Source organism: Nilaparvata lugens, chromosome 10 (assembly GCF_014356525.2).
Source record: "Nilaparvata lugens isolate BPH chromosome 10, ASM1435652v1, whole genome shotgun sequence".
NCBI lineage: Eukaryota > Metazoa > Arthropoda > Insecta > Hemiptera > Delphacidae > Nilaparvata > Nilaparvata lugens.
This window is the reverse complement of record NC_052513.1, coordinates 40967939-40981219: the sequence shown is the minus strand read 5'-3', so window position 1 is coordinate 40981219 and position 13281 is coordinate 40967939. Positions and strand designations below refer to the sequence as shown.

At 43.9% G+C, this 13281-nt stretch overlaps 4 protein-coding genes across 4 annotated transcripts; all 4 read left to right on the top strand.

Annotated features, from left to right (window-relative positions):
• Positions 1–264: 264 nt before the first annotated feature.
• LOC120353204 lies at positions 265–1230 on the top strand. Its single transcript, XM_039436023.1, has one exon. It carries the CDS (start codon positions 265–267, stop codon positions 1228–1230), a length of 966 nt encoding a protein of 321 aa, XP_039291957.1.
• Positions 1231–2032: 802 nt separating this feature from the next.
• Positions 2033–4351, top strand: LOC120353203 (piggyBac transposable element-derived protein 4-like). The gene is made up of 3 exons (XM_039436022.1): positions 2033–2259; positions 2561–3653; positions 3932–4351. Exons 2-3 carry the CDS (start codon positions 2574–2576, stop codon positions 4349–4351), a joined length of 1500 nt encoding a protein of 499 aa, XP_039291956.1. The 5' UTR covers positions 2033–2259; positions 2561–2573.
• Positions 4352–4420: 69 nt separating this feature from the next.
• Positions 4421–5206, top strand: LOC120353202. Its single transcript, XM_039436021.1, has one exon. The coding sequence runs from the start codon at positions 4421–4423 to the stop codon at positions 5204–5206; it is 786 nt and encodes a 261-aa protein (XP_039291955.1).
• Positions 5207–9317: 4111 nt separating this feature from the next.
• On the top strand, positions 9318–10580 carry LOC120353201. The gene is made up of 2 exons (XM_039436020.1): positions 9318–9802; positions 9875–10580. Exons 1-2 carry the CDS (start codon positions 9318–9320, stop codon positions 10578–10580), a joined length of 1191 nt encoding a protein of 396 aa, XP_039291954.1.
• The last annotated feature ends 2701 nt before the right edge of the window (positions 10581–13281 follow it).

The following is a 13281-nucleotide window of genomic DNA, read 5'->3' as shown; positions in this document are numbered from 1 at the left end:
AAACGTGTGGTCCCTGCTAAAATCAACAAACCGACGGCGTTACACAAAGTGTCAAAGCAGGTCCTCACCGGCGGAAACCCCTTCTCCGACTCAGCTTTCGTGCACAACGTAGTTGAGCATGAGTTGTATATGCGTGAAACCTTTTCACCATGTACCCCTGCCCTGACACAAGTGACACGTGACATGTTCACTCAGCTGTCCATCAATAAGCCCGACTTGTCAAAGCGGCTTATCCGCGAGTAACTCGATTACTATGCTGCAGCTATGCTGTGGTTTAGAATCATCGGCCTAAAAGCGCGCAACCAACAGCCGCTCATGCCAGAGGAAACCATTGTGTTGGAAATGTTACGACTGGAGTCCTTTGCGATTCCGGAGCCGTTATGTCTTCAGCTCTTGGTCCTCGGTAGAGTGAAATCCGGCTTCGGCACCTCACTCCGGCCCACCTTTCCACCACTCCCAACCACCGTCATCCAGTGGCAAGGCGCCGCCATTCCTGGTAACTTCGCCGCCGCTATCACTGCCGCCCCTCACAACCTTTATGATGAGCTTCCATGCTTAGGAATTCACTTAGCAGCCCTCATTACGGCACAGAATAATGACATCAGCCCATGGTCACCACATGGTGTTCCTGCCCACACCCACGCCAATCAAAATCTCATTGGCTACCGTCCCACGAAACGCTACCGCCCCGAAGCGTATGCGTCCGTCATCGACGTTGGAATATCGGCTGGAGAAGTCCAAAACTATCCTCCAAACAGCGGCCTCAACTTCAGCCTCCTGAAACGTACTTCAGAGATCCTTTCCTCGTTGACAACATTCAAGACCACCGACATAAGCTTTCCGACTCTTACAGAGTACAGAGCTACTGCACAAGCAGCCCAGTACATCCCAGATCCACAACAACCCGGAGTACGCAACATCCAAGGGCTCACTACCATTTGGATAATCAACAATGAAATACCTAGTCAAATTGGTGTATCAATTGTGTTTGCTCCCAGGTACTACAAGGAGTCACCTAACGACAATTTTGACAACTGGTGTTGTCTGTCGCCCGACGCTCCACTTGCAGCAGACGTCCCCAACCCACTTCCCGCAGCCTGGTTTGAAAACCGAAACGATCGGCGTCAAATCAGAGACATCTACTCACTGGCTCAGTTTAGCTCAATCTCATCAGATGCTAACGAGTACAGAAGAGTGACACTGGAAGCTCTAGTTATATCAAGGAGATAACACTAGGCATCCGCGGCGCGTGTATCCCGCCATAATACACAGCTGGTAAGGCTTACTTCCACCACGGGTTCAGCAATGATTCCCATAGCGCATGCGTCCTATCATAACGCACAGCTGGCAAGGCTCACTTGAGTAGTTACAAACCAGAAACCATAAGTACAATGGTAATGTATTAATGATCCATTTACTTTAACAATTTTTCCTTTTTTGTAGCCTTTGCCTGATCTGTCTAGTACCCATACACCATTGCCCTCTCCGAACACCTTTGCGTTGACTCTCAGCTTGCTGTTCAATGGATTGGTGGAGCGTTGTGTACGAACGTTCAAAGAACGTATGGATATTTCAAAAGGAAGTACTGGTACCTTACAAGAAAAACTAAATAAATTTTTATTCGCTCATAGAACATCCCCAAAGAGAGCAACGGGAAAAACACCTGTTTTTATGATGTTTGGTCGCGAGTTACGCTGCAAAATAGATCTATTACTACCAGATGTTAACGACAGAGTAGACAAAGAGTTAGTTAGACAAGGGAACAGCAAGCCGAGAGTCAACGCAAAGGTTTTTGGAGAGGGCGATGGCGTATGGGTACTAGACAGATCAGGCAAAGGCTACAAAAAAGGAAAAATAAAGTAAAGTAAAGTAAATGGACCATACTCATACCTAGTGAATGTTGAGGAAACGATGAGAAGATGCCACACAGATCAACTGCGATATGCAGTTTGAACTTAAGAAGAAAGGGGGAAGATGTAGTATACCAGAAAACAGATGTTATGCAAAACAGATGACATAAATCAGTTATAATATTTAACCCTTCGTCGGGCGCAATAGGCCTGACAGGCACAGCAGATTTGTTTTAGTTTCTCTTGATGCCGCTAGGGCGCGTACATTGCTAGTCTCCAGGATACTCGCGTCAATTTTGAAGGTGTTGAAGATTCCTCATACCAGTAGCCGTTCTGATTGTGTGTTGAGGAGATCTGTCTATCTTGGCTTCTCAGGCCAGTTGCGCCTGAACTCGTCCATTTTTTGAAGGTTTGTTTTTTGTTTCATTATTCATTTAGTCAGTTTAATTTGATCATTTTATAAACATAATTATCAAATTTGTGTCTGTTTTACAAAAATATATATGTTTTTTCAGGTTGGCTTCTCAGGCCAGTTGCGCCTGAACTCGTTCACTTTTGGTCAAATTTATATTTTGTATGATTATTTACTCAGTCAGTTTACTTTGATTGTTATATAAAAATAATTTAGCAGTTATAAAAAAGTAATTTAGTAATTTAGCAGTTATACAAATAAGCTATTATAAAAATAATGTTGTTTGTTTTGGTTTCAGTTTTACTGGAAAAATGGCTCGAGAAACGTATGATACGACCAATCAGAAAAATATTGAAGAGCTACGACGTTTCCTTGAGGATGACGATGATGAAGACCCAGCGGCCAATGAGGATTTGGGAGAAGAAAGTGACATCGATTCACAAGATGAAGTGGAGGAACAACAAGGTGATTCCGATACAGAGCAGGATTGTGATAAGTTTAGTGATGATGAAGATACTACGAGTGAAAAAACAGATGAGACATTTTTTTTGGGCAAAGACAAGAAGACTAATTGGTTGAAAAAGTCACCTGGAAGCACTTTTTGTCGGGTACAATCTCAAAATATTGTAACTCATCTTCCTGGTGTAAAAGGTAATGCAAGAAATGCTAAATCTGCTTTTGAATGTTGGAGCAATTTATTTACTGACAACATCCTTGACACAATTGTAACATGTACAAACCAATACATGAACTCTATCAAGGACCAATTCTCTAGAGAACGAGACATCAAGCCTACTGATGTTATTGAATTGAAGGCTTACATTGGTTTGTTGTACCTAGCTGGGGCATACAAAGCAAATCGGCAATGTCTAGAAGAACTTTGGGGAGCTGAGGGTGATGGTGTAGAGAAATTTAGTCTTGTAATGAATCTGAAGCGATTCAAGACTCTAACACATTGCCTCCGTTTTGATGACCGGACAAATCGAGCTGATCGAAAAAAATATGACCGTCTAGCTCCTGTTAGGGAGGTATTTGAAAAGTTTGTGGAGAATTGTCAGAAGAGCTATTGTGTTGGGGAGAACGTGACTCTTGATGAAATGCTTCCTGGTTTTCGAGGTAGATGTAGCTTCAAGCAGTACATACCATCTAAGCCAAACAAGTATGGAATAAAAGTGTATGCTCTCGTAGATGCCAGAATGACGTACACTATGAAGATGGAAATATATGCTGGTAAACAACCAGCAGGTCCATATTGTTTGAGCAATAAACCAACTGATGTAGTGAGACGAATGGTTGAACCAATTGTTGGAACAGGTCGGAACATAACAGCCGACAATTGGTTCACTGATGTTGACTTGGTTGATGAACTGAGAAAAAAGAAACTGTCCTACGTTGGCACTTTAAGAAAAAATAAATCAGCATTGCCACCAGATTTTGTGAATGTGAAAGGAAGAAAACAATATAGCAGTATGTTTGCATTCAATGATGGCAAAGTTCTGGTTTCCTACATCCCTCGTGAAAGGAAAAATGTCATTCTTCTATCCTCCCTTCATAATGACTCAACAATTGACCCTGATTCTGGAGAGCGGAAGAAGCCTGAGATAATAACTTTTTATAATCAGACAAAAAGTGGTGTCGATACTGCAGATCAAATGTGCATGACATACAGTGTAAGCCGGAACACCAAGCGCTGGCCAATGGTCATCCCTCAAAGCAGAAAAACAAGTTGGCGCCCAACCTATGGAAGGGCAACAACGAAAACAGTCCTTCTCAGGACTCGTCAACAGGACCAGAGAAATCTGCCACCCCTGCGACAAAACGTGTGGTCCCTGCTAAGATCAACAAACCGACGGCGTTACACGACGCGTCAAAGCAGGTCCTCACCGGCGGTAACCCCTTCTCCGACTCAGCTTTCGTGCACAACGTAGTTGAGCGTGAGTTGTATATGCGTGAAACCTTTTCACCATGTACCCCCGCCCTGACGCAAGTGACACGTGACGTGTTCACTCAGCTGTCCATCGATAAGCCCGACTTGACAAAGCGGCTTATCCCCGAGGAACTCAATTACTACGCTGCAGCTATGCTGTAGATTAGAATCATTGGCCTAAAAGCGTGCAACCAACAGCTGCTCACACCAGAGGAAACCATTGTGTTGGAAATGTTACGACTGGAGTCCTTTGCGATTCCGGAGCCGTTACGTCTTCAGCTCTTGGTCCTCGGTAGAGTGAAATCCTGCCTCGGCACCTCACTCCGGCCCACCTTTCCTCCACTCCCAACCACCGTCATCCAGTGGCAAGGCATCGCCATTCCTGGTAACTTCGCCGCCGCTATCACTGCCGCCTCTCACAACCTTTATGAGGAGCTTCCATGCTTAGGTATTCACTTAGCAGCCCTCATTACGGCACAGAATAATGACATCGGCCCATGGTCACCACCTGGTGTTCCTGCCCACACCCACACCAATCAAAATCTCATTGGCTACCGCCCCACAAAACGCTACCGCCCCGAAGCATATGCATCCGTCATCAACGTTGGAATATCGGCTGGAGAAGTCCAAAACTATCCTCCAAACACCGGCCTCAACTTCGACCTCCTGAAACGTACTTCAGAGGTCCTTTCCTCGTTGACAACATTTAAGACCACTGACATAAGCTTTCCGACTCTTACAGAGTACGGAGCTACTGCACAACTAGCCCATTACATCCCAGATCCACAACAACCCGGAGTACGCAACATCCAAGGGCTCACTACCATTCGGACAATCAACAATGAAATACCCAGTCAAATTGGTGTATCAATTGTGTTTGCTCCCAGGTACTACAAGGAGTCGCCTAACGACAATTTTGACAACTGGTGTTGTCTGTCACCCGACGCTCCACTTGCAGCAGACATCCTCAACCCACTTCCCACAGCCTGGTTTGAAAACCGAAACGATCGGTGTTAAATCAGAGACATCTACTCACTGGCTCAGTTTAGCTCAATCTCATCAGATGCTAACGAGTACAGAAGAGTGACACTGGAAGCTCTAGTTATATCAAGGAGATAACACTAGGCATCCGCGGCGCGTGTATCCCGCCATAATACACAGCTGGTAAGGCTTACTTCCACCACGGGTTCAGCAATGATTCCCATAGCGCGTGCGTCCTATCATAAGGCACAGCTGGCAAGGCTCACTTGAGTAGTTACAAACCAGAAACCATAAGTACAATGGTAATGTATTAATGGTTCATTTACTTTAACGATTTTTCCTTTTTTGTAGCCTTTGCCTTATCTGTCTAGTACCCATACGCCATCGCCCTCTCTGAACACCTTTGCATTGACTCTCGGCTTGCTGTTCAATGGATTGGCGGAGCGTTGTGTACAAACGTTCAAAGAATGTATGGAAATTTCAAAAGGAAGTACTGGCACCTTACAAGAAAAACTAAATAAATTTTTATTCGCTCATAGAACATCCCCAAAGAGAGCAATGGGAAAAACACCTGCTTTTATGATGTTCGGTCGCGAGTTACGCTGCAAAATAGATCTATTACTACCAGATGTTAACGACAGAGTAGACGGAGAGTTAGTTAGACAAGGGAACAGCAAGCCGAGAGTCAACGCAAAGGTTTTGGAGAGGGCGATGGCATATGGGTACTAGACAGATCAGGCAAAGGCTACAAAAAGGAAAAATCGTTAAAGTAAATGGACCATACTCATACCTAGTGAATGTTGAGGAAACGATGAGAAGATGCCACACAGATCAACTGCGATATGCAGTTTGAACTTAAGAAGAAAGGGGGAAGATGTAGTATACCAGAAACCAGATATTATGCAAAACAGATGACATAAATCAGTTATAATATTTAATAGTTTGTTGATTGGAATTCACTCGATCCTACATGTTTTAATAGAGATTACACACGTTGAGTATTAATCTTTGAGACTTATTTATTTCTAATATTCTACATGCCCTATTTTGCTGGTACGAAGTTCATAAGCGATATAGTATTTCTCAGATCTTTGTGTTCTAGAGTGCATATCTCCAAACAACCTCACCCCACCCCATCTCATCATCCTCACCCCATCATCACCGCGTTTTCCTCTTTGAAATCATGGAGTCCGAGTCAACCCTTAAGGGTTACAAGGGTCATCCCTCAAAGCAGAAAAACAAGTTGGCGCCCAACCTATGGAAGGGCAACAACGAAAACAGTCCTTCTCAGGACTCGTCGACAGGACCAGAGAAATCTGCCACCCCTGCGACAAAACGTGTGGTCCCTGCTAAAATCAACAAACCGACGGCGTTACACGACGCGTCAAAGCAGGTCCTCACCGGCGGAAACCCCTTCTCCGACTCAGCTTTCGTGCACAACGTAGTTGAGCGTGAGTTGTATATGCGTGAAACCTTTTCACCATGTACCCCCGCCCTGACGCAAGTGACACGTGACGTGTTCACTCAGCTGTCCTGATACATGTTTTAATAGAGATTACACACGTTGAGTATTAATCTTTGAGACTTATTTATTTCTAATATTCTACATGCCCTATTTTGCTTGTACGAAGTTCATAAGCGATATAGTATTTCTCAGATCTTTGTGTTCTAGAGTGCATATCTCCAAACAACCACACCCCACCCCATCTCATCATCCTCACCCCATCATCACCGCGTTTTCCTCTTTGAAATCATGGAGTCCGAGTCAACCCTTAAGGGTTACAAGGGTCATCCCTCGAAGCAGAAAAACAAGTTGGCGCCCAACCTATGGAAGGGCAACAGTCCTTCTCAGGACTCGTCAACAGGACCAGAGAAATCTGCCACCCCTGCGACAAAATGTGTGGTCCCTGCTAAAATCAACAAACAGACAGCGTTACACGATGCATCAAAGCAGGTCCTCACCGGTGGAAACCCCTTCTCCGACTCAGCTTTCGTGCACAATGTAGTTGAGCGTGAGTTGTATATGCCTGAAACCTTTTCACCATGTACCCCTGCCCTGACACAAGTGACACGTGACGTGTTCACTCAGCTGTCCATCGATAAGCCAGACTTGACAAAGTGGCTTATCCCCGAGGAACTCGATTACTACGCTGCAGCTATGCAGTGGTTTAGAATCATCGGCCTAAAAGCGCGCAACCAACAGCCGCTCACGCCAGATGGAATCATTGTGTTGGAAATGTTACGACTGGAGTCCTTTGCGATTCCGGAGCCGTTACGTCTTCAGCTCTTGGTCCTCGGTAGAGTGAAATCCTGCCTCGGCACCTCACTCTGGCCCACCTTTCCTCCACTCCCAACCACCATCATCCAGTGGCAAGGCGTCGCCATTCCTGGTAACTTCACCGCCGCTATCACTGCCGCCTCTCACAACCTTTATGAGGACCTTCCATGCTTAGGTATTCACTTAGCAGCCCTCATTACGGCACAGAATAATGACATCAGCCCATGGTCACCACCTGGTGTTCCTGCCCACACCCACGCCAATCAAAATCTCATTGGCTACCGCCCCACGAAACGCTACCGCCCCGAAGCATATGCATCTGTCATCGACGTTGGAATATCGGCTGGAGAAGTCCAAAACTATCCTCCAAACACCGGCCTCAACTTTGGCCTCCTGAAACGTACTTCAGAGGTCCTTTCCTCGTTGACAACATTCAAGACCACCAACATAAGCTTTCCGACTCTTACAGAGTACAGAGCTACTGCACAACTAGCCCAGTACATCCCAGATCCACAACAACCCGGAGTACGCAACATCCAAGGGCTCACTACCATTCCGACAATCAACAATGAAATACCCAGTCAAATTGGTGTATCAATTGTGTTTGCTCCCAGGTACTACAAGGAGTCGCCTAACGACAATTTTGACAACTGGTGTTGTCTGTCGCCCGACGCTCTACTTGCAGCAGACGTCCCCAACCCACTTCCCGCAGCCTGGTTTGAAAACCGAAACGATCGGCGTCAAATCAGAGACATCTACTCACTGGCTCAGTTTAGCTCAATCTCATCAGATGCTAACAAGTACAGAAGAGTGACACTGGAAGCTCTAGTTATATCAAGGAGATAACACTAGGCATCCGCTGCGCGTGTATCCCGCCATAATACACAGCTGGTAAGGCTTACTTCCACCACAGGTTCAGCAATGATTCCCATAGCGCGTGCGTCCTATCATAATGCACAGCGGGCAAGGCTCACTTGAGTAGTTACAAACCAGAAACCATACGTACAATGGTAATGTATTAATGATCCATTTACTTTAACGACTTTTCCTTTTTTGTAGCCTTTGCCTGATCTGTCTAGTACCCATACGCCATCGCCCTCTCCGAACACCTTTGCGTTGACTCTCGGCTTGCTGTTCAATGGATTGGCGGAGCGTTGTGTATGAACGTTCAAAGAACGTATGGAAATTTCAAAAGGAAGTACTGGCACCTTACAAGATAAACTAAATAAATTTTTATTCGCTCATAGAACATCCCCAAAGAGAGCAACGGGAAAAACACCTGCTTTTATGATGTTAGGTCGCGAGTTACGCTGCAAAATAGATCTATTACTACCAGATGTTAACGACAGAGTAGATGAAGAGTTAGTTAGACAAGGGAACAGCAAGCCGAGAGTCAATGCAAAGGTTTTCAGAGAGGGCGATGGCGTATGGGTACTAGACAGATCAGGCAAAGGCTACAAAAAAGGAAAAATCGTTAAAGTAAATGGACCATACTCATACCTAGTGAATGTTGAGGAAACGATGAGAAGATGCCACACAGATCAACTGCGATATGCAGTTTGAACTTAAGAAGAAAGGGGGAAGATGTAGTATACCAGAAACCAGATGTTATGCAAAACAGATGACATAAATCAGTTATAATATTTAATAGTTTGTTGATTGGAATTCACTCGATCCTACATGTTTTAATAGAGATTACACACATTGAGTATTAATCTTTGAGACTTATTTATTTCTAATATTCTACATTCCCTATTTTGCTGGTACAAAGTTCATAAGAGATATAGTATTTCTCAGATCTTTGTGTTCTAGAGTGCATATCTACAAACAACCTCACCCCATCATCAACACGTTTTCCTCTTTGAAATCATGAAGTCCGAGTCAACCCTTAAGGGTTACAAGGGTCATCCCTTGAAGCAGAAAAACAAGTTGGCGCCCAACCTATGGAAGGGCAACAATGAAAACAGTCCTTCTCAGGACTCGTCGACAGGACCAGAGAAATCTGCCACCCCTGCGACAAAACGTGTGGTCCCTGCTAAAATCAACAAACCGACGGCGTTACACGACGCATCAAAGCAGGTCCTCACCGGTGGAAACCCCTTTTCCAACTCAGCTTTCATGCACAACGTAGTTGAGCATGAGTTGTATATGCGTGAAACCTTTTCACCATGTACCCCTGCCCTGACACAAGTGACACGTGACGTGTTCACTCAGCTGTCCATCGATAAGCCCGACTTGACAAAGCGGCTTATCCCCGAGGAACTCGATTACTACGCTGAAGCTATGCTGTGGTTTAGAATCATCGGCCTAAAAGCGCGCAACCAACAGCCGCTCACGCCAGAGGAAACCATTGTGTTGGAAATGTTATGACTGGAGTCCTTAGCGATTCCGGAGCCGTTACGTCTTCAGCTCTTGGTCCTCGGTAGAGTGAAATCCTGCCTCGGCACCTCACTCCGGCCCACCTTTCCTCCACTCCCAACCACCGTCATCCAGTGGCAAGGCGTCGCCATTCCTGATAACTTCGCCGCCGCTATCACTGCCGCCTCTCACAATCTTTATGAGGAGCTTCCATGCTTAGGTATTCACTTAGCAGCCCTCATTACGGCACAGAATAATGACATCAGCCCATGGTCACCACCTGGTGTTCCTGCCCACACCCACGCCAATCAAAATCTCATTGGCTACCACCCCACGAAACTCTACCGCCCCGAAGCGTATGCGTCCGTCATCGACGTTGGAATATCGGCTGGAGAAGTCCAAAACTATCCTCCAAACACCGGCCTCAACTTTAGACTCATGAAACGTACTTCAGAGTTCCTTTCCTCGTTGACAACATTCAAGACCACCGACGTAAGCTTTCCGACTCTTACAGAGTACAGAGGTACTGCACAACTAGCCCAGTACATCCCAGATCCACAACAACCCAGAGTACGCAACATCCAAGGGCTCACTACCATTCGGACAATCAACAATGAAATACCCAGTCAAATTGGTGTATCAATTGTGTTTGCTCCCAGGTACTACAAGGAGTCGCCTAACGACAATTTTGACAACTGGTGTTGTCTGTCGCCCGACGCTCCACTTGCAGCAGACGTCCTCAACCCACTTCCCGCAGCCTGGTTTGAAAACTGAAACGATCGGCGTCAAATCAGAGACATCTACTCACTGGCTCAGTTTAGCTCAATCTCATCAGATGCTAACAAGTACAGAAGAGTGACACTGGAAGCTCTAGTTATATCAAGGAGATAACACTAGTCATCCGCTGTGCGTGTATCCCGCCATAATACACAGCTCGTAAGGCTTACTTCCACCACGGGTTCAGCAATGATTCCCATAGCGCGTGCGTCCTATCATAACGCACAGCTGGCAAGGCTCACTTGAGTAGTTACAAACCAGAAACCATAAGTACAATGGTAATGTATTAATGGTCCATTTACTTTAACGATTTTTCCTTTTTTGTAGCCTTTGCCTGATCTGTCTAGTACCCATACGCCATCGCCCTCTCCCTCCGAACACCTTTGCGTTGACTCTCAGCTTGCTGTTCCCTTGTCTAACTAACTCCTCGTCTACTCTGACGTTAACAACTGGTAGTAATAGATCTATTTTGCAGCGTAACTCGCGACCAAACATCATAAAAGCAGGTGTTTTTCCTGTTGCTTTCTTTGGGGATGTTCTATGAGCGAATAAAAATTTATTTAGTTTTTCTTGTAAGGTGCCAGTACTTCCTTTTGAAATTCCCATACGTTCTTTGAATGTTTGTACACAGCGCTCCGCCAATCCATTGCTTTTTGGCTGATATGGGGTGATATGTGCATGTTTTATGTTCAGTTCTTTGCAGAAATTTTGGAATTCATATGAAGTCAGTTGAGGACCGTTGTCACTTACAATTATTCTTGGGTAGCCAAATTTAGAAAATAGATCTTGTAATATATTGATTGTGGATTTTGTTGTGGTTGTTGACATGGGTATTACTTCGAGCCATTTTGATCTAGCATCTACAACGACTAACCACATTTTCCCTAAAAATGGTCCTGCGAAATCTATGTGGATTCTAGACCACACTTCTGTTGGAAAAGTCCATGAGAAAAGTGGCATCTCAACATCTCTGTTTCTGTTTTCTTGACATGCGGTGCAGTGTTTTACATGTTCCTCTAAATCTTTGTCCAGTCCAGGCCACCATACTTGGAATCGTGTTTTTCCTTTCATTGCTACAATTCCTGGATGACCTTCATGAAGAATTTGTAGTACTTTTGTTCTTAATCTTGTGGGTATGACTGAACGACCCGACCAGAGGAGTATGCCATTTTCAAATGATAGTTCTTCTCGTTTATTGTAATATGGTAGTAGTTCTTTGTTTACATTTGTATCTGTTGTCCAACCACTTCGGAGATAGTTTGTAACTTTTGCAAGTGTTGTGTCATGTTTTGTTGTTTCTTGTAAGCTCTTTGTTGATAATGGTATATCTTGAAATTGAAGGTGGAAAAGATGTGCTCTATTGTTTTCCCCTAACTTTTCGTTTTTTTGACTTCAATACATTTTCCAACGGAAACCTTGATAGCATATCCGCCGTTGCATTATCTATGTAATAATAACAGCTCCCACAAGAGAAGAACACATTAACAGAGTCAGGGAAGTGTTGAAACGTTTTGAAAACAATGGACTTCGAGTACAAACCACAAAATTACATGTCCAACCACAAAAAACAAAAAGTTAGGGGAAAACAATAGAGCACATCTTTTCCACCTTCGATTTCAAGATATACCATTATCAACAAAGAGCTTACAAGAAACAACAAAACATGACACAACACTTGCAAAAGTTACAAACTATTAAATATTATAACTGATTTATGTCATCTGTTTTGCATAACATCTGGTTTCTGGTATACTACAAATAATGTAGAATATATTATACATATATATATATACATATTTTTCATAAATGTAAGCTTAAAATATAAAAATATTAATAAATGCTGAAGCTTTGAAGCTACACATTTTATTTTTTTAGTTACAACACATCAAATCTTTGAATTAGTTTTTCTCAAAACTATGATTTTGTAATACCGCCCTTCCTTATTCCATCAAACTCCTCATATTATAAGAGGAAGGAACTGGGCCTGAAGCCAAATGAAACAGAAAAATTTCCGTCAAGAATTGATTTTGGAATTGACTGGCAATATAAGGAACAATGAACAAGGGAAGAAACGAGGAAGACCATCATCAAATGACACAGAAGAACGATTGGATGGAAAACCACATTTCATCTCTATTCAAATGAAAAAAGCAATTCGAAGGACTGTGCAGTCTGCAGCAACAGGAAAGTGCCAGGTGGAAGGAGAGAGACTGTATTTTTCTACAAGACATGTAGCCGAAAACCTGGGCTCCATCCTGGTGAATGCTTCGAGAAGTATCATTCAATGGAGAAATAAAAATAAGGTAATCATCAAAAATATTACTTACATTAATAGCACGTTAAATTAGATTAACACTGCATGCTGTAGAAGAATGACAGAATTGAATAAGATAGGATGAAACTGTAATGTATGCGCACGCCAAGTGTAGTGCTGTGGTTAAATGCGAGTGGGCAGGGAATCCAGTTGTAGTAAAATCTGAATGGGAGAGGAATCTAGCAATGTCGGGGCTCTCCCGCCACACGAGCGCTAAGGGTTAAAGGAAAGTACCCAATAAGATCGAAGATTGTGATAGACAACAAGGTGTATTGCAGCAGGTATCTCAGTTCACATATCTGGGTTGTGAAATCAGTTACAGTATAAAGAAATGGTGGTTAGTGATGCATTTGTGATTATAAAATTGAATTGTCCACAATCAGT

Coding starts and splice junctions, on each gene's coding strand:
- LOC120353204 (XM_039436023.1), top strand. CDS start 265: ATGCTGTGGTTTAGAATCATCGGCCTAAAAGCGCGCAACCAACAGCCG.
- LOC120353203 (XM_039436022.1), top strand. CDS start 2,574: ATGGCTCGAGAAACGTATGATACGACCAATCAGAAAAATATTGAAGAG. Junction 3,654..3,931: donor GAAAAAAGAAACTGTCCTAC/GTTGGCACTTTA, acceptor CATGACATACAG/TGTAAGCCGGAACACCAAGC.
- LOC120353201 (XM_039436020.1), top strand. CDS start 9,318: ATGAAGTCCGAGTCAACCCTTAAGGGTTACAAGGGTCATCCCTTGAAG. Junction 9,803..9,874: donor ACGCCAGAGGAAACCATTGT/GTTGGAAATGTT, acceptor GGTCCTCGGTAG/AGTGAAATCCTGCCTCGGCA.
- LOC120353202 (XM_039436021.1), top strand. CDS start 4,421: ATGTTACGACTGGAGTCCTTTGCGATTCCGGAGCCGTTACGTCTTCAG.